Below are 27,439 nucleotides of genomic sequence, written 5' to 3' on the forward strand. Positions count from 1 at the left end.
GGAACAACAAACTAAAATAACACAGAACAACAAAAAATGCAACAGAAATAAAAAGGGGAATGGAGAATTACCTTCTTCGGGTGCAGCGAAGTGAGGCTTCGAGTCTTCGATCTACACTCGCAACATTTGGAAATTTCAAACTCGCGTGTGCTCAAATTTGAACGAACACTCGAAGCAAGAACAGAACCAGATTTGATATTTTGTGCCGATATCGAGAAAATTGAAAATCGATGTTTTAAAAGAAGAAACTGGAACAATCAAAGACTCGTATTTTCAAGGGAAATTTTGACGATTCGAGGACTTTGATTCTTGGGGAATTTCCGCGATTCCAAGGTTTTCAGACTTGGGGAACTCCCTGAACCGAAAATTCTCCTTCGGTTTTTGGGGGGTTCTCTTGATTTTAAGGCTTCAATTCTTGGGGGGTTTTCTGAATCCAAAAAATCCTCAGGTTCTAGGGGAATTTCATGAATCGAAAAAACCTCCCTTATTTTTAGGGATTTCGGGTTCAAGATCTGGTCTTTGCAAGGCAATTTTGGGGGTTCTCAAACCTTTTTCGTAAAGGGATTCTCGCCTTCCAAAATCCCCGTCCCTTAACACGTTTCCACTCTCAACTATTTATAGGTTTTTTTTAGGTTTTGTGTAGAAGAAAGGGAGAGGGAGCGGGAAAAGGAGAGAGAGGAGCGAGGGGACAAGACGAAGGTGGGGAACAGAGGGAAGTGAGAGTGGGGTGTAGGCGGTGGTGGTGGTGGGGTTGGGAGATGATGAAGAGGAGCGGCGTTGGTGGGGGTGACGATGAGGAGATGAAGGAGAAAGAGAGAGGGAAAAGGGATTAGGGTAAGGAATAAGAATATTAGGCCGGGTCGGGTAGGGTGGTGGGCCGGGTCGGGTCGGGTAGAAGGAATGGACTGAAAATGTCGGCTGAGTATTTATTTTTTTGGGCTAAGGTGAATTAAAATGTGGGCTGATTTTATGAATAGGGTGTTGATGAATTAAAATATGGGCTGGTTATTAATGGACTGGTCCAAAATAGTATGAGTTGATTGGGCTCGGATTTGAACTAATAATAATAATAATAATAATAATAATAATAATAATAATAATAATAATAATAATAATAATAATAATAATAATAATAATAATAATAATAATAATAATAATAATAGTAATAGTAATAGTAATAATAATAATAATAATAACAATAATTAGTAACTGTAATAGAATAATAAAGTGCCTGGTATTGATAAGAGGCTAATAATTTAGTAAAAAATAAATATATATATTTTTAATTTTCTAAAAATATTAGAAGCGTAAATAGGTATTTTGGAGGAGAGGCGGGACAAAATTGGGTGTCAACAGGGCTTGTGGGAATCTGTAGTATAATTTTTTGCCAAATAAAATACTACTCCATCCGTGCTAATTTATACGAGGGCTTTACTATTTGTCAAACTCTTTTCATGTATTGTGAATTACTTCATCCCTTTCAATTTACCTGAACCCATTTGACGGGACACGAAGTTTAAGAAAGAAGAAAATACTTTTAAACTTGTGATCTTAAATGAGCTATATATATTTTGTGTGGCTATAAATCATCGTATAAAGCTAAATTATTTTCAAATATAGAGAAGGATCATTCTTTTTGCACAGATTAATAAGGAAATAGGTTAATACAAATTGGGAGATAGAACTCTTTCCAGAAGAGATAAGTTATTTGACAATCTTTTCTAAGAAATTTTTGTCATCAATCGACTCCTATTCCCACTTCTTGGGAGTGAAAGGCTGGTCTTGAAGAGCCTAGGTTGGCTCAGAAAGCTCGAGTTATCGATCTTGTTCAGAGTAGGTTCCGCTTGGCTGTCAATGAAAGTTGCTTTTTCTGCCAAATCTGGAAACTCAGACTTGGATTCGCTAATCCCACCTGCATCTCTTATCGTAGGAGTAGAGAATCCACTTCTTTTTATCAATATCAATAGAACGGAGGGAGTATTAATTACGTACGCTTATAGTATTTTTTATGTAGTTTTCAAATATGCAAATTTTATTTTAAAATATTCAAAGGATCTATGTTTAAAATCGAGTCAAAGATTAACTGCTTTGACGCTCGTAATTTTTTTTTTATACGGAAAAAGTTTTGAACGTGTTTTGAACAAAAGTACTCAAACTATAAACATGGAACAACTCTAGCAACCGGTGCTAGAAGCTTGGACAAGTGGAATGTCATAGTAACTTATGTTGGAAATAGGGGTGACAAACGGGCTGCTCGAGTCAGATTTAGGCGGGTCAAAACGGATCATATGTACTCTTACGGAAAAAAAAAAAATTGCTCATAAAGGATCTTTAAATCGCAATTTAAAAGGTACATAAAGCGCCACAATATTAACATATATTTTTTTATGCGAATATTAATATAAGGATTATTTTGTCGGAAAAGGGACAAATATACCCCTGTACTATTGGAAAAAGGTTAAATATGCTCTCATTATACTTTGAGTCCAAATATAACCCTGTTGTTATACTTTGGGTCAAAATATACTATGCCATTATACTTTGACACAAATACAACCCTCATTTTAATAGATTAAAACCTCTGCCGTTTCTACATAACACGAAATATAGGATGATGACACATGTCTATCCGTTAAAATAAAGAGTGCATTTGCGCCAAAGTAAAATGAGAGTGGTATATTGAACCCAAACTGTAACGAGAGAGTATATTTGGACTCAAGGTACAACAAAGTCAATATTTGACCCTTTCCCCAATAGTAGAGAGGTATATTTGGCCCTTCCCCGTTAATTTATATATCAACTGTAATGGTTTCCAGAACCGCGCTAAGGTGAAACAAGACAAATTTACTACTAGGAAGAAGGAAACTCAGAACATTTTTTTCTCTGCGAAATTGAATCAAATATGGGTAGCGATAGGAAGATTAAGCATAGGAGGAATTCCCCTTCTTCTCCACCAGGTTTTTTCAATTTCTTATGTGATAATATATGTGTGTGTGTGTGTGATTATATTATATAGGGGTTAATTTGTGTCTATTTATAACAGATGAAGTGAAAAGAAAACGCCAGAAGATCAAAGGAGACGAAGAACTCCTAAAGAAAGACAAATCAAGAAAGGAAAAACATAAATCCCATAAATCCAAAGGTAAAGTTGAGAATTTACTGATTTTGTAATTTAACTGAACTGGGCTTTAAAAATGGTTTTTATTTTGTAAATCAATTACTCCCTCCGTCCCAAAATAAGTGTCGCCTTAGCAAAAAAAATATATATATATCATCCCAAAATAAGTATAAGTGTCTCCTTAGAAATTCAAGACAAAGATTGACAAGTGTTTTCAACCATGACCTTAGCATTAAAGTTGTCCTCTCAATTCTCGAAAACATCTAATAAAGAGGGGTTAGTTTAGTAAACTCCACATTGCATTTATTGATTTCTTAATGGGCGTGATTTTTGCTAATGTGACACTTATTTTGGAACGGAGGGAGTAATTACTATTAGGGTTTGCTTCAGTAATTAGCAAAATGAGTGTGCAATTATTAGGATATCTTAGACAGGACTTCACTAGTAGATTGAATTTTCATGAGTTTTAACTGCTACTATAAGCTATAACTATCCAGCTATACCTCCAAAATAATCAACTTTAGCTTATGATCTTGGATTATAATTCAAAGAAACCTCTACATCAATAAGGGGGTTGGCCGTTGTGGGCTTGAGGAGGTTAGAGATAGGCTTAAGAAGTATTAGGGTTGAAGGTTAATAGGTAGTTGGGCGTATTTGTTTTCCATTCTCGGAGTATTAGTATTATTCTTGTGTTTTTGCATTCTTTGATTTCTATACTACTTGTTGTTTCTTTAGCCTCGATTGTCATATTCTTAGATTGTTTTAGACTATTATCTTGATGTTGTTTATGCTTGTTGCTACTGCCTTCCTTTTTCACCTTGCTTTGAGCCAAGGGTCTATCGGAAACAACCTCTCTACCTTCTCAAGGTAGATGTAAGGTCTGCCCAAACCCCACTTGTGGGATCACACCGGGTTGTTGTTGTTGTTGTGGACTATTAGTTATTTGAGATGTTAATATCTTTAACAAATTAGCTTCAAGTCAACTCAAGACCAACTATTGAGATTTTAGGAATATTCCAATTTACTGGATTTCAAGTGCAAGAATTTGAGATGGTTAGAAATTATAATTTTGAACAAAATTAGAATAATAAGGTAAATACTGGATTTTAATTACTGTAATATCAAATACTGAAATCTCATAAAGATACATATTTCATCATTTTCATTTGTTTCTAAGCTCAATTCGAAGTAAAGAACATAACGCTTTCAGGGATTCACAGTAAAGATTGAATCTTTGAAAACTTACCTGTAGAATGAAGCGGTTGGCTGCTGTAACTGCAGTTTTGGAGCTTATCTTTCTGATCCGGAGGAGAAGTTGACAATTTTTGACATATACTGGATTTGTTTATATATAGGTTCGACTAATTCTGAGTCAAGTTCATGGATGCACTTACTGGTCGGGTTCTCTCCCCCAGTTCTCCTAATTTCCATTTCTCCCCACTTCAGTTTCTCCCTCTAACATTCAAATTAGTGACTTGTCATTGGCCATAGAACTCACTTTCTTGGCCAAGGTTTTCATTGTTTTGTATATTATAAGTTCTCTGTTTTCAATTTAGAATGGTGTGATTTACTTAACTATAAGATCCTAGAGTGCAATCAATGTTCCGATATGTGCTGGGATATTTTATATTAATAACTGAAAAGGTCTTTCTCCAAATAGAGATAGTATCCCCTGCAGTATTGTGGGGAGGGTGCCCTTGGGGTCTTTCAACTTCTTTACATGGTGATGAAGTGACTAATATTCCCAGAGATAGAGTTGTGATTTGTCAGTCTGATCTGGTAGATTTTAGTTGATCTCTTCCAATGAAGACAAGTATCTAAGGCTGGATCGCAGGTTCTACTTGATATTACTAACCTCTGTTCTGTTGGGTTCCCCTTCATTGTTTTGTGTGACTCATGGTTAGGAGTAGCAAACGGGCGGGTCGAAAACGGGCTTAGAAATGAATAAAATATTTGTCCCGCTCATATTTAACACTGATAAAAAAATAGGTTAACCGATGGATAATATGGATATCTATATTATCCACAGAATTAGTCAGGTGAGAACAAAAGCTAAAAGTCAAAATAAACTTAGCCTCCCAGAAAGCAAGGACTCATGAAAAATAACAAGCAGGCAAATGGGTATTGATATGGATAAGACTAGAGGCCTGCACGTAGTTTTCCTGTATATTTGATGCCAGATTTCGTTTACTGCTTTTATATATATTTTGTTAGAAGAATATTGTCGTTAGTATTTGGTAAAATGAAAAATACCGTAATATCCATATTTGATCCATTTTTAAAAAAGTCGGTTATCCAACCCATATCTAATGGGTCGGATTGGATGGTGGGTAGCTTTATGATCTATTTTGTGTGATTATTATAGTATGTGTTGGATTTCTGATTTTATGTTATTATGTATGTTTCTACATAGGGACATGTGTACCTTAAATTGAATGGTTTCCCTGTATGTTACTGGTTTGGTGCTAGAAGCTATGTTAGACACACTGACTGACTAATATTGCTTCAGAGAAGGAGTCGGGGGAAAAGCACAAAAGCAAGAGCCACAAACATAAGGATAAGTCGGTGAGTGCTTCTTGTTTAACACCTACATCTTTCTTTTATTTTGAAAAGAGGTTTCTCAAGCTTGTCCATGGAAGAAATATTGTTCTTCTTCCTCACTTGATTACTCTGTATTATATGTCATGGAAGCAACATTGTTCTCTGCTTATGTAATTATCCTTCGCACTAATTTGTAGCTGTATGCAGAGGTAGTATTGGTTTAAGTTGATGTTGAATAAAATAGGTTACTAGTTTGGCTTGAATTTATAGTTAGTTAGAATTTTCCATGTGGTGTGAGCTTTGAAATCCTATGTTTATTCGTGTAGTGAGTCGTCTTCATTAAAAATGTGACAGGTCGATGCTTAAAAGAACCTATTGAGTATTGGGATGTTTTGATTGCAAATAGAAAATCCATGTGATACAAACCAAGTTATTCATATATATGGAGTAACCATTCATGCGTTTAAATGAACTTATTGAGTATTGCAGTGCAATCAGACCTGCTCAGGTTCACAGAAGGCAATATTGATGCATGTTGAATGTCGCTATCAGAGCTCTAAGGGCCGTTTGGTTGTTGGTTAGGAAGTGAACATTCATGTATTAAAACCAGCAGAACTAATACCATGTTTGGTAGCATTTAGTTGTTATGTATAAAATTCAGCACACCAAGTATGGTGTATGGTTTCCAGTTTACAATACCGCATAACTAAAACCTATAAGTAGTCAATTTATGTATTATTTTATGCAGGGTAGAAGATGGACTAACTAATACATGAATTAGTAAAACATGAATAACTAAACTTTGCATAACTTATCCTTGCATTACTCTAACCAGCAACCAAACAACCCTTAATGCTCGAAAATTTGTTACACTGTGTTCAAGTAGCAGTAACTATTTTCCCTCCTGTTCCTTCCATGACTTCCTTTACGAAAATAAGTAGGACATCCATTTCCACCTACCCTTTATTCCTTCATGTTTGATCTAATTTTACATGGTTTTGCTTTACCATCTCTCTCAGAAAATCAAGTTTGAAGAGCTATCAAAGGATGATTATTTCTCTAAGAACAATGAATTTTCTACTTGGCTTAAAGATAAGAAGAAATTGTTCTTCTCAGATCTTTCGTCTGAGGCTGCACGTGATTTATTTTCCGACTTTGTCAAAGAATGGAACAAGGGAAAGCTTGACAGCCAATACTACGAGGGAATCACAACTGCGCCCCGGTCATCCCATGCTTGGAATATAAAAAAGTAACGGAATTCCATGTTTCTTCTACTTAGGCGCCTTTTAGTTTTTTTTTTTTTTTTCCAATAGATGCTCAGGCTTCTGTACTTACTATCCTTTATGCTGGTAAAACCACAATCTCTCTGTTGTTCAACTATTGTGAACCTAGTATAGATGAGGTTTATCTTTTGTCAATTACTTTGGCGAGCATCACTTTCCATCTGAAATTGTCTGCTTGTTAACTGAGAATGCATATGAGCCTTTTGATTCCACATGCTGTTTCATAACGTTGGACAATTTTACACCAAAAGATTGGGATAAACCAAGAAGAAAGTATCGTTTACTGCTAATAAGTATAGATATGCAGAATAAAAACTGGTTGTCGAAAACTATTGGAGAACACCAAACAAACAAACAAAATCTTGTGTTCTCTAATTTGATTTTCAAACTTAAACCTCATCAATAAATGACAATGGGATAATGTTCTCAACAAAACTGCTTGCATGTCTAAACCGTAAACCATCCGGGAACATCAATATAGCAGGAGCACCAATAAAGCTTGATGTAGCTAACACATACTCTGTCTCGTCACTCATTTCTAGTTCAAGCTGCAAGGTGGCAACCTTTTTCAAATTGGGATCATCAGAGTTAAATTTCATAAAAACCTTGTTGACCTCGTCCGATATCAAGTGGCACTTCTCATATCTATTGCGGAAAGGTGAATACAAAGGCAGTTTTTCCCACAATGTAGTTGGTTTTGTATTGATGTGTTCTGGGGGTGAAAGAATCCCAAACTTCTCCTTTATGAAGTCGAAGTAGTTCATGGAATTATTGGATGAATATTTCCTCCAATAAAGTATCCCATCGAGGAAAATACAATCCCCAGCAAAATATTTTCGTAAAGACTTTCTAGGAATTAATTCATTTCGGAAACAGCCGTCCTACCTTGGTAGGAGTCAGGTCTGCGTACACTCTACCCTCCCCAGACCCCACGATGTGGGATTTCACTGGGTTGTTGTTGTTGTTTCTAGGAATTAATTCTATTTCTCTCCAAGAGTTCGTTCCTAGAGTTAGAATCTCCACCATTGGCCAAATATTGTAGTTGAGAACATGAAGCAACTTGTATCTTTCCATGACCGTATCAAATCCCAGAAACATCTTACAAGTATGCCCAGAACAATTTATTAGAGAGGATGGCAAAGCTTTGATCTCCCCCGTAGTGACATTATATAAGTAATAAATTTTAGACCTATTATAAACTCGAGACCTATCTTTATAAGAATAAAAACAAACAAGGCCGTTGCAATGATTTGAGCACGTAATGATCTCCGATATTGTGTCTGAATAATGATGAGGCGCGAGCTGTAAAGGAAATCTTTCTAGTCCGTGTGTTGTTGGGAGAACATGAAGAGTAATAAACAGTTGAAACAAGAGGTGGGTGGCAGAGGGACGGGCATGAGAACGAGCAATGTGGGACTTGACAAAGTCGGGATCGCATCGTATCAAAGTGTTCCAAGCTTTAAGAACGCACCTGAATCGCATCAGAGACTTAGCGGGGAGCCATGTTAGTATCTCAAATACTATGTCATCTCCGAGTTGAACTCCGAAATTCAAGTTTTCAGGGATTCGCTTCATGTTGTTGCTGCAAAGCCGATAGAGAAAACAAGAAGAAATTGTTGGGAAGAAACAAGCAATAACCAAATTGCACGACGAGGTAACAGCGGAAGAAATACCCAAGTCGAAACTTCCCACACTATTTGAACCAAGAGAAGACAATAAACACTAGCACAAATGGAAGTCCAGGCAACAGCTATACCAACAATGAAATAGCAAAGCAAGCAAAAATAAATCGAATGAAAGAGACACCAAATTTACGTGGTAAAACCTCCACGGGACCTCCGGCCCACAAAAGCTCCACTCTAAACAACAAGAGTTACAACAATGTTCTCCAAATGGCTACAACAACAAAGCCAAGCACGGAGCAACAATACATAAAAGATAGCACCAAAACTAGCGAAGAAAAGAGAGAAGTCACCCCCAAAAATGAGCTACTGTTCGTACTCGAAAACTGAAGATACAGACCCCAAAATCCGATCTCCACCGTTGAAATCGAAGAACCAGATGTTGATAACCCCCAGTTCCAATTTCAGCACGATCCAACGGTTAACGAATCAGGAAACGTAATTTAAAGCGGACTGCTGTAGCACAAAATTTCTGGACGAAAATCTGTTTTCTCTCTCACGGTTTTCTCTCTATATGGCTGCTATGAATTCACTCTTGTGTTCTCAAAATAAGACCTAAATTGATCCTATATATAGAGATGAAATTTGGGCAAAATTGGCCTGGTCCAAATTTGATTGAGCTTTTATTAATCCAATTCCACATAGGAAGGGAAAACCCAAAAACCTAATTTGATTGAGTTTTATTAATCCAATTCCACATAGGAAGGGAAAACCCAAAAACCTAATTTGATTGAGTTTTATTAATCCAATTCCACATAGGAAGGGCAAACCCAAAAATCTAACAGAAATTAACCTAATATTAATTGTATTGCTATAAACTACAAATAAAAGTCGAATGTTACAGGTCTCTCCATATTTGGGTTGGTTTCCGTGGTCTTTTTCCAATTCTACTAGGAGTAATACTTGACAATACATTAATTCTATTTCCATAAAAGTAGTGTACCAATTTCAATGGTATTTTTTTCCAGTTCGACAACTATTTGTCAATAAGTAACTTTGTAACCTTGTTAAAACCAGGGAAAAGAAATACCCTATACGATTCAGAGCAAAAATATCCTCATTTAACAAAAGCCGCCTATTTATACCTTTGTCGTTATATAGATGACTCAATATACCCTTTCGGCTGACGGAAGTGAAAAAACGATTTTAAAATTATATTTTTTGTTTAATTTAACCTCCTTATAGTAATAGTAGCAAACTTAGGACTCAACTATTAAAATCTCATGTGGCCCAACTTTGTGCCCGACACATAAAAAGAAACAAAGGAAATACCTTGATACAAGCATAACTATATGGATTATGTTATTGTCTCCAAATGGTAAAGAAGGTTAATCATATCATACCTTCTTCCTTTTTTTTCTTTTTTTTTTTTAAATAAGCCATATCATACTAAAGCAGAAAGAGCTTTTAATCAGGCAATTAACCAGAATTTTTGAAAATTAAGTAATCTTAAGGAAAAAAAGGGCAGTCCAGTGTACAAAGCATCCCGCGTTGGCAGAGTCTGGGGAAGGGCCGCACCTCAGGGAATATGATGTAGACAGGCTACCCTAGTGCAAGCATTAGTGGCTGCTTCCACCGCTCAAACCAGTGACTTATAGGTCATGCGGAGACAATTTTACCGTTGCTCTAAGGCTTCCCTTCAGAGTGATCATAAGCAAGTATTTCAAAATATATTGTGGAATCCTTATCGTTTAATTTTCTGAATAATTGATTGTGAAATGATATCCCTATTTCACGCATGTTCATTCCATGACAAGGTATATGTCAGTATATTGTGGAATCCTCATCGTTTAATTTTCTGAAAAATTGATTGTGAAATGATTACCCTGTTTTATGCTTGTTCATTTCCAAGACAAGGTATATGTCAGTTGCTTCACGTTTATCATTACGGACATATGATACCTTTTGTGCAAAAGGCAATTTATATTTCAATATGTAAACGAAAGAATGGCTGCATTGATGCAAAAACCCCTTCTTTAGAAGCTTGCCAGCCTAGAAGACTGTCAATGCTTCTCTCTGACGCGCCCTTGTCGGTCGGCCCTCCGTCATAGGCGATCACACTAGTAATAAAGATGTTTGACAGTTTTTCATTGAACTATTGTGATATTGGCTTATGTAGAACTCAAACAATCATCTGTTTTATTTCAAAACTTGTAGATATTAGTGCCATTTATTTTCTCGATTTTTTGCGAACGAATAGTATGAATTAAAGAATCCAGGTACTTTTTTTGAGCCGAGAGTCTACGGGAAACAACCTCTCTACCTCACAAATATAGGGGTAAGATTTGCGTACATCCTACCCTCCCCAAGCCCCACTTATGAGATCAAACTAGGTTTTTTGTTGTTGTAGTATGAATTAAAGAATGAAAAAGAAACCTAAGTAAATGAATGAAAAAGGAACCTAAGTAAATGTTAGTGCATCTCTTAGTATAAATTACCCTCTCACATAAGAGATCAAGGGCTTCAACAATGTAGAAGTATATATAAGAACAGAATAGAACTTGAGCCCTTTTCACAGAAGATTAGTGAATTTCTAATGGTCTCATCCTCAATTTTCACTACAGGAACTTAGTCCAGAAATGCAAACAATTATAGCTAAAACTATCACAATAAAAAGGGAAAACGAGGGCAAATGTAGGACAAATATACAATATACAATTCAACAGTGTTCAGTTACAAAAATTATAGTTTCTACGCGTCTTCCTTAGAGCTATCGTCGATATTCTTTATAGGCCCTTTAAACCAATGCCTACCACTGAAGTTCCACGTAGAAACGACTAGAATGAGAACGCCTCCAACTAAAACGGGAGTGTAGTTGAGAGTTTGATCTGTAATAGGGTAGGAAACAGGCAGAGAGAAGAGCACGGAGATGAGCGCGACCCACAGTACTGATATCCAACCTATAATGGTCCCGTATCTCCCCAAGTTAAAACGCCCTCGAGTGAAGGTCTTTCGACCCAGAGTCAACCTTAATAAGATCGGTATGGCGTAAGCAACATAAAGCCCGATCGTTGCTATTGATGTCATGGCTTGAAATGCTACCAAGCTTCCAAGAGACTTCAATTTCAATAGAAAGACAAAAAAACAAATTTCTCAGGGGAGTGAAACTAAAGAACCTATATAAATCAAGAAAATATATGTAGTAATCAAGAAAACAAAAGTATGAGAATTTGTACCGTCAACGCCATGCAAAACGCTACAAAAGCAGACATCCAGACTGCATTTATCGGAACCTCCTGCTTGTTCACTTTCTGGAGCTGTGACGATAATGGCATTGCTCCGTCTCTTGAGAAGGCATAAGCAATCCTGCAAAAAAAAAAAACGCAACCATAAAGCCTCACTGGCTCGTGTACAGAATCTTCTAATAGGCCATGAACTAGATCATAATCATTCTCAACGTGTCCATAAGAAGTGATCCCAGTTTTTTCATCGGATCCGGATAGGGCGGGGAAAATGGTTAAAAAAAACAAGTGAGCATCCACTCTGACCCATTAATTATTGGTTGGATAACTGACTTTTTGAAGATGGATCAAATATGGATAGTATCCATATTATCCACTAAAAATGGATATTCAGTTGGATAATATAGATATCAATACTCATTTGTCTGCTTGTTATTTCACAAGTTCTTGCTTTCTGAAGTCTAAGCTCATTTTGGCTTTTAGCTTGTGCTCTCATCTGACTATGGATATCCATATTATCCGATAATATATCGGTTAATCCATTTTTTATTCTTGTTAAATATGGGCAGATCGAATATTCTGTCCAGCTCTGGATGAGCTGGATGCTTACTAAGTTATTATGAAACGAAAAGTAGAAAGATCTTTTCTTATAGATGTTGAGGTGAGTAAGGGGGAGATTGCTGAGATCTTTTCTTATAGATGTTGAGGTGAGTAAGGGGCAGATTGCTGGCTTGCTGGCTAGCTCGTGCAATCAAGGAAAAAAGTCTTCGCCTTCTTTTTTCAACATGAAAAAGTAAACTGTTTTTGTTTAACCTAATTTTGACCAGCCCGTATCCGATCTGACCCGCACGTTTGCCCCTCCTAGGTCCGGATAAAGACCAAAGTTTGAGTTACAGCACAAGGAGAATCTCTAGCCAAGCACATTTACCTTGAGTTGCTAGTTAGTGAGCTCATACCAGCAAAGAATACGGCAAGTCCAATTATACCTAAGCAAATTACAGCACCAACGCTACTGCCATATCTACTGATGAACGCCTCGTAAAAGATTTGAGCAACGGCGTGACCACCCGAATCATTATTTACACTCAAAAGATTCGGAATATCTCTAACCGCAAATGTTAGACCAATTGCATAAGCCCATCCTGCAATAACTGCTATGCCAATGGCACTTACAATACCTTGTGGCCCATTCTTATCTGCATCTTTAGTTTCCTCTGACTACAAAAAGATATCAATAAGAACAAACAAGACAAAAATACGAGAATCATTTTGAGCCAGAAACTAACACTACTAAAAAATTACGTTTTTTCCGAGAGGAAATACCGCGTGTATTTCGTTAAGAAAACCGACAGAACCTATCGAAAAACGAATGAATTTTATTTTATTTTTTTAAAAACGAATTTAAGAAAACCATTGGTAGTTTTTATTTTTTCCCCGGTTGTCAGAAAATACAGTCTTCTTTTTAGTTTAATAACCGATGGAGGCTATAGGAAAATTTAGAAGGTGTCCGTCAGTTTTCCCTACCAACGTGGGTTTTTTTTCCCTGGGAATAACGCGTGTTTTTAGTAGTGAGGGCAAAAATTAAGATAAGAAGAAAACAATTAGGACCACGAATAGAGAGTAAGCACAACTCACCATATAGGCAGAAGCATCATAACCTGTCAATGTATATTGGCTCATAAGAAGTCCCAAGACGAAAATGTAGAAGCTATTGTTTATTCCGTCCTTATTCTCCGTATTGAAGTTGGTAAACACAAACTCAGCACTAGCTCTTTCAGTTGCAACAGCTGGAATCACGATCATGAGAAAGCAACCTGTAATCATTAACTTAGAGCCGAGTGAAAGCAGAGTGTTCTGTTTTTTCCTTTTAACAAATCAGAGCGAAAAAGGGTTGAATCTCTCAGTGGATCGTGACAGCAAGGCCACTCTGCCACTTACAATACTCCATCGCATATTTAAGTCGTATGCAAAGGAGAGTGTTCTGTTAATTGTGAGGTCGGAACAGAGAAAAGTAGGAGTTGTATTATATACCAAAAAAATTGGCTGCAGCGCCGACTTGTCCGAGGAACGACAACATTGAGATAGGAAGGCTATTTAATATAGCATGTATTAGAAGAAATACGCCGTGGAGAGCCATAACCACATATTTAGAGATCATATATCCGCCTCCATTGTTTCCTCCAGTGCTAAGGAGAATCATCACCTGAACTAACTGTGCTAGTGAGAAATCAATACTTGTTGTGAGAGCCCACTGCAATCAGATATTTTTATCGTCGATTAGTACTGTTGTTCTATATATTGGTGACGAAGCTAATTGAACCCTGTTAGATACTAATTTAGAATTGTAAATGCAAATACGAGTACCTGACCAACAATGTTGAACCTGCAAAATGAGAATGAATGCGAATTTTAGTAAGGCCGGTGAACGTCACGCAACACAGACAAACTAAGAGAAAAACATATCATAGATGGTTATTCTATTTTAACTTTTTTTCTCTTTAAAATCTTTAGTTACTGGTTAAGTGCAATGAAGCATGAACTAAAATTTTAGCAAATACAGTTAAGAAACTTGGTGTCAGTCCAGGATTATCACTCTTTTGTCAAAAGTGCACAAAACTAACGTACTACTCCCTCCGTCCCATAATAAGTGTCACCTTAGTCATATTTTTTTGTCCCATAATAAGTGTCACCTTAGGATACCAATGCATATATTGACTAGTTTTTCCATCTTTGCCCTTGGACAAAAAATGACAAGTTTCTTTATTCAAGGCCAAAAGTTGAATTCACAATGTCAAATTTTGGGTTCACGTGAAAATGAAAGTTTTGGCCTATGGAAGATAAGATTAGTAAGAAGCAAAAGAAGTAGTAGTACTCTAGATGATGATGATTGGATTCTCAATGTCAAAAGATGAACTACTTGTGCATGCTCTAATCATCAAGAGAAAAAAATATTTTTTTTTTACATAACGGTAATTTGGTAAACTTTACACTTCATCATTGGTTTCTTAATATGCGTGTTTTTGGCTAAGGTGACACTTATTAAGTGAAATTTACCTTCAAAACGAGTGACACTTTTCACTTTTCGAGAGTCAAACAAGTTGTTCTTTGACCGTAATTTTTTCATATATCTTTTAAATATTTTAAATTATTAATTATGGTGACTTATAATACTTTTTACATAATTTTCAAATATGTAAAAAAAATCGAAAAATTTAAAGATTCTATGTTCAAACACAGTCAAAATTAAGAAGTTTGACTCTTGAAAAATACCAATCTTTTTGGGACGGAGGGAGTACTTATTACAGTTAAATTTTTATATTTCTTCCAAAACTTGCCATCAAATATTTTATTCAAAATAAGGGGTAAATTTCATGAATGATCATTTAACTATCACTTTTTTCACCAAAGTCACTTAACTATATTTTCTAACACAAAAGTCACAAAACTTTTAGCTTACTAGCACAAAAATAGCACCTACAGAAAATTCAACTTCCGATGGGTAATATTTTTACTTTTTTTTTTTAATCTAATAGATACAAACTCAATTAAAAAGAATCGACTGATCCAAAATTCATGTAAATATTAAAATATTAAAGAAACAAAATCAATCCTTCACCAAATATACATCCTTCTCTCTAGGGGCTCTCAAGCAAAAAATGGGTGAATTTTATAGGCCCTTTTTCTCAATATATATTGAAAAGTGTTACATGTTGGATAGTAGGAAATTGAATATACGGAGTAATAGTTATTATTTGCATCGGAAATAATAATCTTATGATAATATTTTTTCAAATTATTCACCCTTTAGGTATTTTAATATCTGAATATGAGTTTTGGATTGGGTCGATTTTTTTTATTTGAGTTTGTATCTATTAGATTAAAAAATATATATATTACCCATCGGAAGTTGATTTTTTTTGTTGGTGTGACTTTTGTGTTAGAAAACATAGTTAAGTGACTTTGGTGGAAAAAAGTGATAGTTATGTGACTTTTGTGTTAAGAAAACATAGTTAAGTGATTTTGGTGAAAAAAAGTTACAGTGAAGTGAAATTTATCTTCAAAATAAGAAGGCAAGTGTTTAAAAATTATTTCTTTCCTTTTGTATTATTCCGGTAAGAGACATACTTCCTCTTCCTCAATCCATCAAATACTAACTAATACTAACGTACTTGGATAGTATATAAAGGGGCGGACCAATGTGTTGGGTGGGGGGACACGTGTCCCTTCGAAAAAAGTTCTATATATAGTTATATACCTTGAAAAACTATGGTATATTTTAAAAGGACCCCTCAAACATAATTGCAAAAGTAGTTCAGTTGGCAGGAGTGCCCCTGAGTGCTCACTAGTCACCATCTGAGATCAAATCTCGGCTCCAACACAATTTTTTTCGCCTATATACTTGTATTTTCGTCACTCCTACGCTACTCTGATACCATATTAGATTATTTAATCATCTCATCTAATCTAAAAATTTAAACGGTTAAAGAAACAAGTTACTTCCTACAAGAACTTACCAGCCAGTGATCCAAGAAGCGAAAGGTCCCCAGCTCGGACCAGCAAGCTTGGCGCTCCAATAGTAGAGACCCCCGGAAGTTGGATACGAAGAACAAATCTCAGCCATTGATAAGCCAATTAACAAGGTGAAGGTACCAGCAATTGGCCATCCATAAATGTATGATACAGGGCCACCAAAGTTCAACCCCGTGCCCATCAGTCCGTTTAATCCAGTTAGCACCGATACAATAGAAAATGAAATCGCGAAGTTCGATATCATCCTGCCATTCAACAACAACAACAACAACAACAATACAGTAAGGATATATCAGGTAAATAATGCAACAACAATAACTAGGAAAAAGGGTCAAATTTGCTCTTGTACTATCGGAAATTGAGAAACTTTGTAATCCGTTTAATTTTTGGTCTGATATAACCCCGTTGGTAGGAAAAAGTCTCATTTTTTCCATTGACCCCTAATGGTGCTACAACCTGAGTAATTTATATCATAGTTAAATGTTGAGGGTTAAATTCTGACTTATTTTTCTCGAAAAATATGGACACATAGAGTTCACCAATTTCATGCTAGAGCACCGTTAATGGTAAGGTTAACTAGGAGACGATTTGTTAACAGCTAGGTGAGAATGGACCAAAAGCTGAACGAAAGGCAAAATACAGCAATTTCCAATAGTACAACACCTTAACCCCAAGCAAGTTGGTGTTGACTATATGAATTTCTTACTGACCATGTCGTTTCTCCATTAGGCTCATTTCATACCAATAGAGTATAAAATAAAAATAAAAGTGCAAGAAATTTCTCTATTTAATCGGATAATTAGACTCCCAGAAAACATACGACTAAAGTAAACATGCTAACATGACTGGAAACTTATTTCTAACTAATTGATATCGCCTATATAGCGTAAACAATCAAGAAAGTAAATTTAAAGGGCAAGGTACTCACGAAAGATCGCGATTAAGTTCTTGTTTGTATCCTAGCTCATGAAGGCGAGCATTATCTGAATCAACTACTACACGAGCATGCTCTGAATCAACTACAGCATCTGCTACTCGAAGACTCATTGTTCGACTAATATGAATAATATCCCAAAACACTATATGCACATTTGTCAACTATAAAATGAGACAAATAAAAATTTCTCCTCCTCAACTTCAGGATTCAGAGGAATGAAATGTGAATCCCTTTTGCTGGCTTTCCACACATATATAAAGATGCAGAAAGATTCACACTAAACATGGAAATGAGAATATCTACAAATATTTAAAAATAGACATGACTTGTTTAGTGAGAGGTTGTACATATTAATTTATTATAGTGTACACGTTCTTATCATGACATTTATATTTATGTACAGCCAATAGGAAATAGAAAATGGAAAATAATATTTTATCTTTGAGTTCGACCTTTAAGGTTCCTGGCGTTAAATTCATTGTACTTTTAAAATTGTGAGTTTAAATCTACTATTTATTGAAATTTTTGTGAGTTTCCGCATAAAAAAACTATACTACGCGTCGAATACTGGATTGTGATGAACCCAATGTCGAAGCACTAGACCCGCCCCCCATTGTAATTTCACCTTACGCAACTTAAGTGCATGTTCAAATCTCACCATCTACTTTTTTACTAATAATAGTTTGTATTAAGACATAGCTTAGTGAAACAAAAATGTAGGCTACTAAAACTCTAAAGGAGTATTTCTCAAACGGTCATTCAACTTACTATAAAAAATTTCCCTTCAAAATTTAATAAACCAACTTTTGTCACTTTAAAATCACTGAACTTCTAACTAATTTCTCATAAAATAAGTCTGGGTCGGAATGCCAATTCAGCTAAAATGTCAATGCTCGCTTTCTACATCAGATAGCCGAGTCCAGTGACGAATACATTAATCTACAAAATATGTATACAGTGTATAAAGTATACAAAATGTACATATCTATACATATAATATACATATCTATACATGTAATATACATATCTATACATACCCATACACTCCCTATACAGCAGAGGTGTATAGGTAGTGTATACTTCGGCCATGTTTGATAAACGAGATGGCCGAAGGGTACATTCAGATAAGTTTACGTAATTTCTATATGCACGATATAAGTCTCCGACAGTTGGTGTTCAATTGACACCCTTCATTGTGTGTGGCTGCGCCACTGGCTTAGTCAAATAATTATCCATTTAACAACCCCTAAAATTTTACCTAAAAACTTTTTTTTACCTGTTAACAAATAATAAAAACATAAAACACCTAAACACATGAAGAGATGAAGATTATGTTTGAGGCAATTTTATTTTGACGTTCTACGTCTCTGTATTTTCTTTAAAAACCCGACTTTTATTGGTTTGGTGCGGTTTGTAGATTTAAAAACCCGACACAATTATGGTTTGATTTGGTATTTGAAAAATTCGAACCAATCCGATCCATGTACACCCCTAGATAATCCTATCCAATAGACTTGGAACATTTTTCTATCTTAATAATAATGAGGGACCCTAATAATAATAAAGTCAGGGGCTTGGGACTATATATTATAGCTCCATATTAGGTAGATCTATCTGTTTCATCTTCTAATCATTTATCTACCGTCCAACTAATCTATTGATTTAATTTTTTCTCAACTACCGATGCTTATATATATATATATATATATATATATATATATATATATATATATATATATATCCTTGGCGCAGTGATTTCTCTAGGATTTGAGTCTCACCTAAAGATTTCATTTTTACTGGTGTATATATTATTATGCCTCATTCATGTAATGAGAAAGCTAAGAATGCAAAATTAGCAAAAGTTCACATGTATCTAGGACGGATTATCATTTAATCTTATGAAACTAAGTGGGCGAGGAGAATCTTTTGTTAAAGTGTCTTTCTCTAGGAAGAGGGTAAATATTTCAAAAGGTCACTGAACTTTGAGAAATTATGTAGTAAAGTCATTGAATTTTGTTACATATCAATAAAATCACTCAACTTTAGCCTATTATCTCATAAAATCCCTCAACTACATATGTCATCAAAAAAATCTGACATGACAATATTAATTAATTATTTTATGTCATGTAGACGTAGCCCCACAATAAAACAAAATAAAATAAATTCATATCTTTATACTCACACCCGCTCACCAACCCTTCATCCAAAACCCATTTTTCCCTTATCTATACCTTCATCTCACTTTTTAACTTTTTAACTCCTTTTTGGTGAGAACATTTAGGGATTAAAGAAACGAGAAGAAAAGTGGAGAGAGAACCGGGGAAAGGGTTTTTAGATGAAACCCTTGTGGGTCGGGTGAGTGGTGTGGGTTTAAAGATATGAATTTATTTTATTTGATTGTGTGGCCCACATCTACATGGCATAAAATAATTAATTAATATTGTCATGTCAGATTTTTTTAATGACATATGTAGTTGAGTAATTTTATGAGATAATAGGCCAAAGTTGAGTGATTTTATTGATATGTAGGAAAATTCAATGACTTTACTATATAATTTCTCAAAGTTCAATGACCTTTTGAAATATTTACCCCTAGGAACATGGTCGATCAACCAGAAATGTTTATATTTGCGATTTTCTATATATCCACAGTTGTATATAATGCTCCAAAAGCGCAAGGGGTTCATCCGAATTTCATTCGTCGTAAAATTACATTGTACATAAAGTTTAAAATTAATTTTCATGTATATATAGTAGATGTTGAATCCCCCTAGCTTCTTCGTGCGTTTACTTCTTATATTTTGAATGTCGGCCTTATTAGAGAAAGTAAAGGGGTTTTGCTGTGTTTAGAAACCGTCTCCAAATTCGCTCCCTTATCCAGAGAAAATAAACTAAAAGTGAATTTGTCCGTTAACTTGAAATTACACTGGCAAAGTAACACATGACAAGGAGACAGTTTCTTCCTTTATCATCTTTGTATAAATCATAAATACTAGTGGTACCATTTGGTTGATATATAACTTAATTAAACGAACGTGTGATAATGTTTGACCTCACGTTCCAACAGCTTATGCAGTATTAAAATAATTTGGTCCTGTTCATAATTTTGAAGCCACCAAGTGATGAGAGTGACCAGTTATTTTTAAATACTACTCTATGTAGCCCGTAGTAGTTGTTAGAATGTCCAAATCGTCTGTAAGAAGAAAAAATGATTACCATATTTAATTATTATTTGAAAAAGGTCATCTACCTCCGGTAGTGTTATACCACCAAGATGGCAGTGGGATAGTTGGATTCCTTCATCTATAATTACAGGTCTCGAGTTCAAGTTTTGAGACAGAATCACATCCAAAAATTTTTATTTGAATTCCTAAAACAACCTCAAGTCAATACTACAATTACAATTAGCCATAGTAATTTGGTTTTAAGCCAAGTATTTTTGGATATTAAGTGAATATTCATCCTCGCCTAGGAATAGAATTTTTTTTGGACCCTGCACAGCTTAAATGGGTTTTGGGTATCATATGGTTAAACAAAGTAATGTTATTTGAAAAGGTAACGCTATACCACAAAGGGATGTAGTCGGTTGGATGGGATCGGATTCCTCCATGTTTAACTAGAGATCGAAGGTTCGAGTCCTGAAAATGTAAAAGAAAAATGAAAGGAAAGTGTTTCCTCCTTAAAAGCCTACTCCTTTCTTTTTGTTTCATTGCTTGTTGTGTCATTTTAGTCCAATAATACTGCTTATCCTAGTGAATTTTGAAAACCTACTGTACCAGAAGCTTCTTGAGTCCTACATAGGACGAATTTGGATTAGTCAAATTAACGCATTCCGGATGCCGAATGATTAACCAACAGGTCGGGATAAAGTGATTCATCATGCTCCGAATGATTAACCAACAGGTCGGGACAAAGTGATTCATCATGCTCAAACGTGAGCAGATCGCTCATTAGGAACGGTTTATAAATCAGCAAAGCTCCGTGACTTAGTTTGGAGGCTTGCATAACAAAGTTTGTTACATTAGCTCCAAAAGAATACTTCTTTTCACTCCCTTATCCAAAGAAAAACAAAATAAAATGAAGATGCCCATAAAGTGAATCTGTCCATAAACTTGAAATTACACTAGCAATCACTAACACATAACAAGGAGACAATTTTCTTTCTTTGTCAGCTTTGAATAAATCATAAATACTAATGTTACCATTTGGCTGATAACTTAATTAAATAAACGTGTAATAATATTTGACCTCACATTCCAATAACTTAATGCAGTATTATATTAATTTGGTTCTGTTCATAATCTTGAAGCCACCAGGTAATGAGAGTGACCAGTTATTTTTAAATACAACTCTATGTAGCAGGTAGTAATTGTTAGAATGTCCAAATCGTCGGTAAGAAGAAGAAAAATATGATTGACATATTTAATTATTATTTGAAAAAGGTCACCTACATCCGGTAATGGTATATCACCACGATGTCAGTGGGATAGTTGGATTCCTTCCTCTTTAATTACAGGTCTCTAGTTCGAGTTTTGAAACAGAGACAAATTCAATTTTTTCATGGGTTCTTATCTACAACAAACCTCAAGTTAATATTAAAGGTAATTTGGTTTACAATCAAGTATTTTTGGATATTAAATGAATATTCACCCTCGCTTACAAATAGAATTTTTTTTGGTAAGGAGTATTTCCCCTTTCGAGTCCTGAAAATGTATAAACGAAAATGATAAGAAATGTTCCTCCTTAAAAGAGTGCTTTTTTGTTTCATTGCTTGTTATTTCATCCAGTCCAATAAAATACCACTTATAGATTCTGGTGAATTTTGAAACCTACCGGACAAGAAGCTTCTTGTATCCTACCTGGAACAAATTTGGATTAGTTGGATTAATGCATTCCGGATGGTGCATGATTAACCAAAACATGTTATAAAAAATGAGTTACTTATTTAATTATTACTCCTTCCGTCTCAATTTATGTGGCACTTATCGCTTTTCTAGAGTCAATTTGACTAAAATTTAATTTGAAGATAAATTGGATTAGATGAACTCGATATTTTAATAATAAAATTTATATATTTGAAAATTACATGAAAAATACTATAAATTACAACCTTTCTCATATCAATTTGATGAAAAAATGCATCTTAAAATGATGGTCAAAGTTCATACAGTTTGAATCTCAAAAAGTAAAAAGTGTCACATAAATTGGAATAGAGGGAGTATTTGAAAAGGTCATCACATCTGGAAATGTTATTTAAAAAAATGTAGGCTTACAACTGCTTATGATTCATCATTTCCTATTATTTATATGCTAAAGGGGAAACAAATAATGGATGAGGATTGCTCAAACTAGTGGACTTTGAGACTCCTTAAGGATATGTTTTAGTGACCTGTTTATTCATAAATGAGAACAAGAATTTAAACCATGTTGTATATACAAGCTAAATATTCTTTCATTTATTGTTGAAGGAACCATAGTATTGAATTGAGTATTTAGATCAAGTTGATTTTAAGGGAAACTTACATAAACAACTACTATCTTTTATAAGCTCCTAACAATTTATAGTTATAAGTTTGCAATTTACAAACTGTAGCTATCTTTTATGTAGTTTCGGCTATATTTTCGTATTTTTAAATACAGCGAAATACATATATCATAAAAATAAAAAAAGGGCAGCCCGGTGCACTAAGCTCCCGCTATGCGCGGGGTCCGGGGAAGGGCCGGACCACAAGGGTCTGTTGTACGCAGCCTTACCTTGCATTTCTGCAAGAGGCTGTTTCCACGGCTCGAACCCGTGACCTCTTGGTCACATGGCAGCAACTTTACCAGTTACACCAAGGCTCCCCTTCATATATCATAAAAATAGATTAGAGTAAATTCTTTAAATACACGAAGGAGTTTCGGCTGTATTTCCGTGTTTTAAATACAGCGAAATACATGTATCATAAAAACAGAGTGGAGTAAATCCTTTAAATACACGAAGGAGTTGTGTATTTGATTGTATTTATATACTGATAATCCTTTTGTTTTGACTGTATTTAAATGTATTCGAGTTCAGATCAATAAAGTCGCCGCCTGACGTCGCATCAATTAAATGTATTCGACTGTATTTGGATGTATTTATACTCAAAAAATGACGAAAATGAATAATACAATTAAATCTGATCATAACTCAGACGAAAATATAAAATACATTGTATTTAAAAAGGATGAATACAATAACACTGATCGGATCTCCGATGAAATACAGAAATACAGGCGAATACAAAAAAATACACTCTATTTAACAAAATACAAGAGAAATACAAAAATACCACTGTTTTTACACCAAAAATAGAAGAATACATTCAAATTCTTTTAAAAAATACGGAGATACGGTGAGAGAGAGGGGGAGGGAGGCAGTGAGGTCGTGGAGCGGGGGTTCGCGGTGAGGGCTGGGGGGCTGTACCGTTCGTGGTGGTGAAGATGGTGGATCCGGTGAGGCAAGCAGTGATGTGGTGGTTACCTTGGGATTAACTGCAAGTCCCGTTTTCGTTTTGCTCTCTTTTCCTTTTGATAATGTACCTCTTTGAAATCTGTCAACAATTTTTTTTTTTTTTTTTGTGGTGTGTATGTGTGAAGCTTGGTCTCAGTGTTTTCTACTGTTTTCGTTTTGCTCGCCGGATAGAAGTGAGATCGCACGGATCTGGGAGGTGAGAGCAAATTAATTGAAAAGAGAAGGCTTTTGAGATACAGGCACTAGTTAAGAGGTGTAAATTAGAAAAATACTATAGCTACTAAAAATAAATAAAATAAAGAATAGTTATCTATAATTACTTCTTAGAGCCAATACAACGACGAACCCCATTGTACTTGTACTACTGCTACTACAACACGCCCAGTGAACCCATTGTACTTGGTACTCTTGGAAGAACTAACCAAATTATGTGTCTTTTATAATATCCTTTTTAGTTTGATCAAAGACAAAGTTTGAGAAATTTTTTAATCTTATGATTTTTATTTTTATTTTTTTGGTATTAAAAGCTTGTATTAGTCACCAATGAAGAATTCAAAACTCACCCAAGCTACAACACGATCAGTTGTGGTTATATGACTAATCTCTTAATACTCACTAGCAGCTATCAGAAAAGAAAACAGAAGCTTGTCACTAAGGATTATGAATCTTGTGATCTTAAATTAAAAGTATGAATAACATGTGAAATATTGATGGAATTCGTCAGATTAACTTGTATTGAAAACTATTTCCACGAACTTAGATTTTCAGTCAAAAATCCCATACTTTTCAACGGCGTTACGACATGAACGTTTATCAGAAATTCGCATCTTGTAGTGGTGAATAAGACACATAAATTGAATCGGGGAGTAGTACTTTTAGAACAGAATAATAATTAGATTCGAAATAAATGATTTGTACAAATACAAAGTTTGGATCAAAGCTACTGACTTTTACCGAATCCGTAATTTGTAATGTAGATCCGCCCCTGCCAATTATCACTCGTTACTCTTAGAAGAATTGCCCAAATATGTAGTTTTCGATCCAGAGAATAATGTAGTTTTTAGAGGTGCTATTGGACCCCTAAACGTGAAAAACGCTTAAAATAGTTTTACCACCTAACGTTCTTCACATAACAGTGTATGATATAGATGTATTTCATCATGATTCATGTGTCACCAAACCTTGTTTATTTGATAATAAAGTCAACAAATTATTTTTATCACATTAAAATAATTTAACTTTACACAAATAATAAAATGATAAAACTATGTTTATTACCCTGTGCGCACCCGAAGGATAGCGGCTGCGGGTTCCCATGTCATAAAAAAAAAAAACTATGTTTATCAAGATGCTAAAAGCCAAAAAATAATATTGGATGAAGATTGCTAAAACTAGTTGACCTTAGGCCTTACCAAATTGTCACATTCTACATTTTACTGAAATGGAATAAGTTATTTTTTCTTTCCCTTTTGCTCTATGATGTCTGGTAACATGTTCCTTTCGAATGAACCGTTAGATAAGAAAGCCACCAAATAAATTAAGGAGATTAAAGTGTAAAATTTTTTTAACGAATAAGATGTACATCCCAAAAAACAAAACATACATTAGGGTGTATAAATTGCAAGAGACTCTTACTTTTTCTATCCTCAGTACTCGTCACTTCCTTCTCCTTTAATCAAATAAAATCAGAAACATCACTCCTCCTATGACTAATTAAAGTCATTTTTCTTATAATCATTTTAGTTTTTAATTTCATATTATAAGTTGACTGCTAATACTTAGACGTTATCGTTAATCTTTAATATTCAAAAGTTTCAGAAGAACGCTAGCTCTCTGGTTTGCTAATTCTATTAGTAAACTTAAAATATATAGTTTGTCTAAAAAATATTCTCGCTTACCAAAACCATGCTTAAGTTATTACATGCCAAGAAGAAGCTGGTTGATACTCGGAAACTTGCAAATTTTAGATGTATTAGGTGTTATTTATGTCATTGAAAGAGAATAATTTATTTTGAGTTATGTTATAGATTTTAAATATTAAGAAGTAGGATTCTATTGCTGTTGGATTTAGTTATGAGGTGTCAATTTTTAAATCCATATTACTGACATCATGACATATCTTGTGACTTATAGATTCTTTATTTATTTTGTTATGTACGTAGTGTGATGTTAACGAAGGTATTTTGCTCAGACCATATAATATATAATTTTTCCATTTTCTCTTATTCTTAGCATTGTCCTTACGACTAATGATTAGACATAAAATAAATAATTTATTTCTATTATGAGCGCTCTTTCTTTGAAGAAAATGGGAACAAATGCGCTTCATGATTAATGGAAAATGCAGAAAATTTTGTTTCTTCATTCTCGATCCACCAATACGACTGATGAAGACATTATTATCACACCACGAGGTGTGATAGAATGGATTAATCAGATGCCAGTTCAAATTCTGAGAATGAAGAAATTTTTTGTGGGACTAACTAATCAAGTCGGCGAAATTTGGAATACCATATAATTATACACAAAAGAGGGCTAAGAAGCAGCTTTGCGTAGTTAGTTTGAAGCAATATATTTATTTTATTCCATTTTATCAATAGTTTAATAATGGGATAAGGCACTATTATCCCTCTGAACTATACCCGAAGTTGCTACGACACACTTTACCTTTCCCTGAGTCCTATTACCCCCCTAAACTTATTTAAAACGGAATAATTACCCACCTAAACGCTGATGCTCACTCTTATACGAGAGAGTGACATACACTCTTATTACCACATGTGTATTTATTTGTTTTCTTTTTTATTTAATTTTTTCAGCTTACGCGTCAATTTTTTTTAAAAAAACTGAATTTTCTTTTAAAAAAAAAACTTTTAAAAGCCCCCTTTTTTTTTTTGAAAAAAACAAAACTGAAAACATGGATTAAAAAAAAAACGAATTTTCTTTAAAAAAAAAATGATTTTTAAAACCCGTTTTAAAGAAAAAAAATGAAAATTTGATTTTTTTAAAAAACTCAATTGAATTTTTTTTATTAAAAAAAACAAAACAAAACAAAACTGAAAACATGGATTTTTTTAAATTAAAAAACTGATTTTTTTTAAAAAAAAGATGATTTTTAAAACCAGTTTTTTTAAAATATTTAAAAAATCTGAAATTTTGATTTTTTTTTATTTTTTTAGAAACTTGCTTTTTTTTCAAAAAAACAAAACTGAAAACATGAATTTGTTTAAAATATGGATAAATGGATTTTTTAAAAATATGCAAAACTTGATTATTTTTTTAAAATATCTTAAAAATCTTTATTTTTATGATTTCATTATCTTAGGACACTTTTATTTTTCAAATAAATTTCGGAAAAAGTGTTTTTCTTGTCAAAATGTGAAAAAACTGAATTTTTATAAAATTTTGAAAAAATAAACTATTTTTTAAAAATGTGGAAAACCATTTTTTTAAAACTAAATTTGGAAAACTAGATTTATTTTCATATATAGAAAAAAAAATCAGTTTTCCAGATTTAAAAAATGTCCAATTTTTTTAATAAGAAGACTCAGTTTTCCATATTTATTTTCTAAAAAAAATAGATTTTTCATATTTTAAGAAAATACAGATTTTTAAGGAAAAAAATTAAGTTTTCTCGCTTTTTATGTTTCTCACTCTCGCAAAGAGA

The 27,439-nt window shown here is 34.2% G+C and overlaps 2 protein-coding genes across 2 annotated transcripts; one reads left to right on the forward strand and one right to left on the reverse strand.

The window, feature by feature from the left end:
• Positions 1-2,777: 2,777 nt before the first annotated feature.
• Positions 2,778-7,154, forward strand: LOC132641681 (style cell-cycle inhibitor 1-A). The gene is made up of 4 exons (XM_060358745.1): positions 2,778-2,957; positions 3,044-3,142; positions 5,628-5,683; positions 6,679-7,154. The coding sequence occupies exons 1-4, from the start codon at positions 2,903-2,905 to the stop codon at positions 6,910-6,912; spliced, it is 444 nt and encodes a 147-aa protein (XP_060214728.1). The 5' UTR covers positions 2,778-2,902; the 3' UTR covers positions 6,913-7,154.
• A 3,996-nt stretch (positions 7,155-11,150) lies between these two features.
• On the reverse strand, positions 11,151-17,576 carry LOC132641682 (amino-acid permease BAT1 homolog). The gene is made up of 8 exons (XM_060358746.1): positions 17,265-17,576; positions 16,321-16,581; positions 14,171-14,189; positions 13,838-14,057; positions 13,442-13,620; positions 12,735-13,024; positions 11,801-11,930; positions 11,151-11,681 (listed from the first exon to the last, which is right to left on the reverse strand). Exons 1-8 carry the CDS (start codon positions 17,381-17,383, stop codon positions 11,316-11,318), a joined length of 1,584 nt encoding a protein of 527 aa, XP_060214729.1. The 5' UTR covers positions 17,384-17,576; the 3' UTR covers positions 11,151-11,315.
• Positions 17,577-27,439: the final 9,863 nt, after the last annotated feature.

This window comes from Lycium barbarum, chromosome 5 (genome assembly GCF_019175385.1).
Source record: "Lycium barbarum isolate Lr01 chromosome 5, ASM1917538v2, whole genome shotgun sequence".
NCBI lineage: Eukaryota > Viridiplantae > Streptophyta > Magnoliopsida > Solanales > Solanaceae > Lycium > Lycium barbarum.

Bases quoted from the DNA above. Each gene is read 5' to 3' on its own strand.
- LOC132641681 (XM_060358745.1), top strand. From the start codon at position 2,903: ATGGGTAGCGATAGGAAGATTAAGCATAGGAGGAATTCCCCTTCTTCT. The intron at 3,143-5,627 runs GTAAAGTTGAGA...ATATTGCTTCAG, and splicing joins TAAATCCCATAAATCCAAAG to AGAAGGAGTCGGGGGAAAAG. The intron at 5,684-6,678 runs GTGAGTGCTTCT...CATCTCTCTCAG, and splicing joins ACAAACATAAGGATAAGTCG to AAAATCAAGTTTGAAGAGCT.
- LOC132641682 (XM_060358746.1), bottom strand. From the start codon at position 17,383: ATGAGTCTTCGAGTAGCAGATGCTGTAGTTGATTCAGAGCATGCTCGT. The intron at 16,582-17,264 runs GTGAGTACCTTG...GTTGAATGGCAG, and splicing joins GAACTTAATCGCGATCTTTC to GATGATATCGAACTTCGCGA. The intron at 13,621-13,837 runs GTATATAATACA...TAATGATTACAG, and splicing joins CGCTGCAGCCAATTTTTTTG to GTTGCTTTCTCATGATCGTG.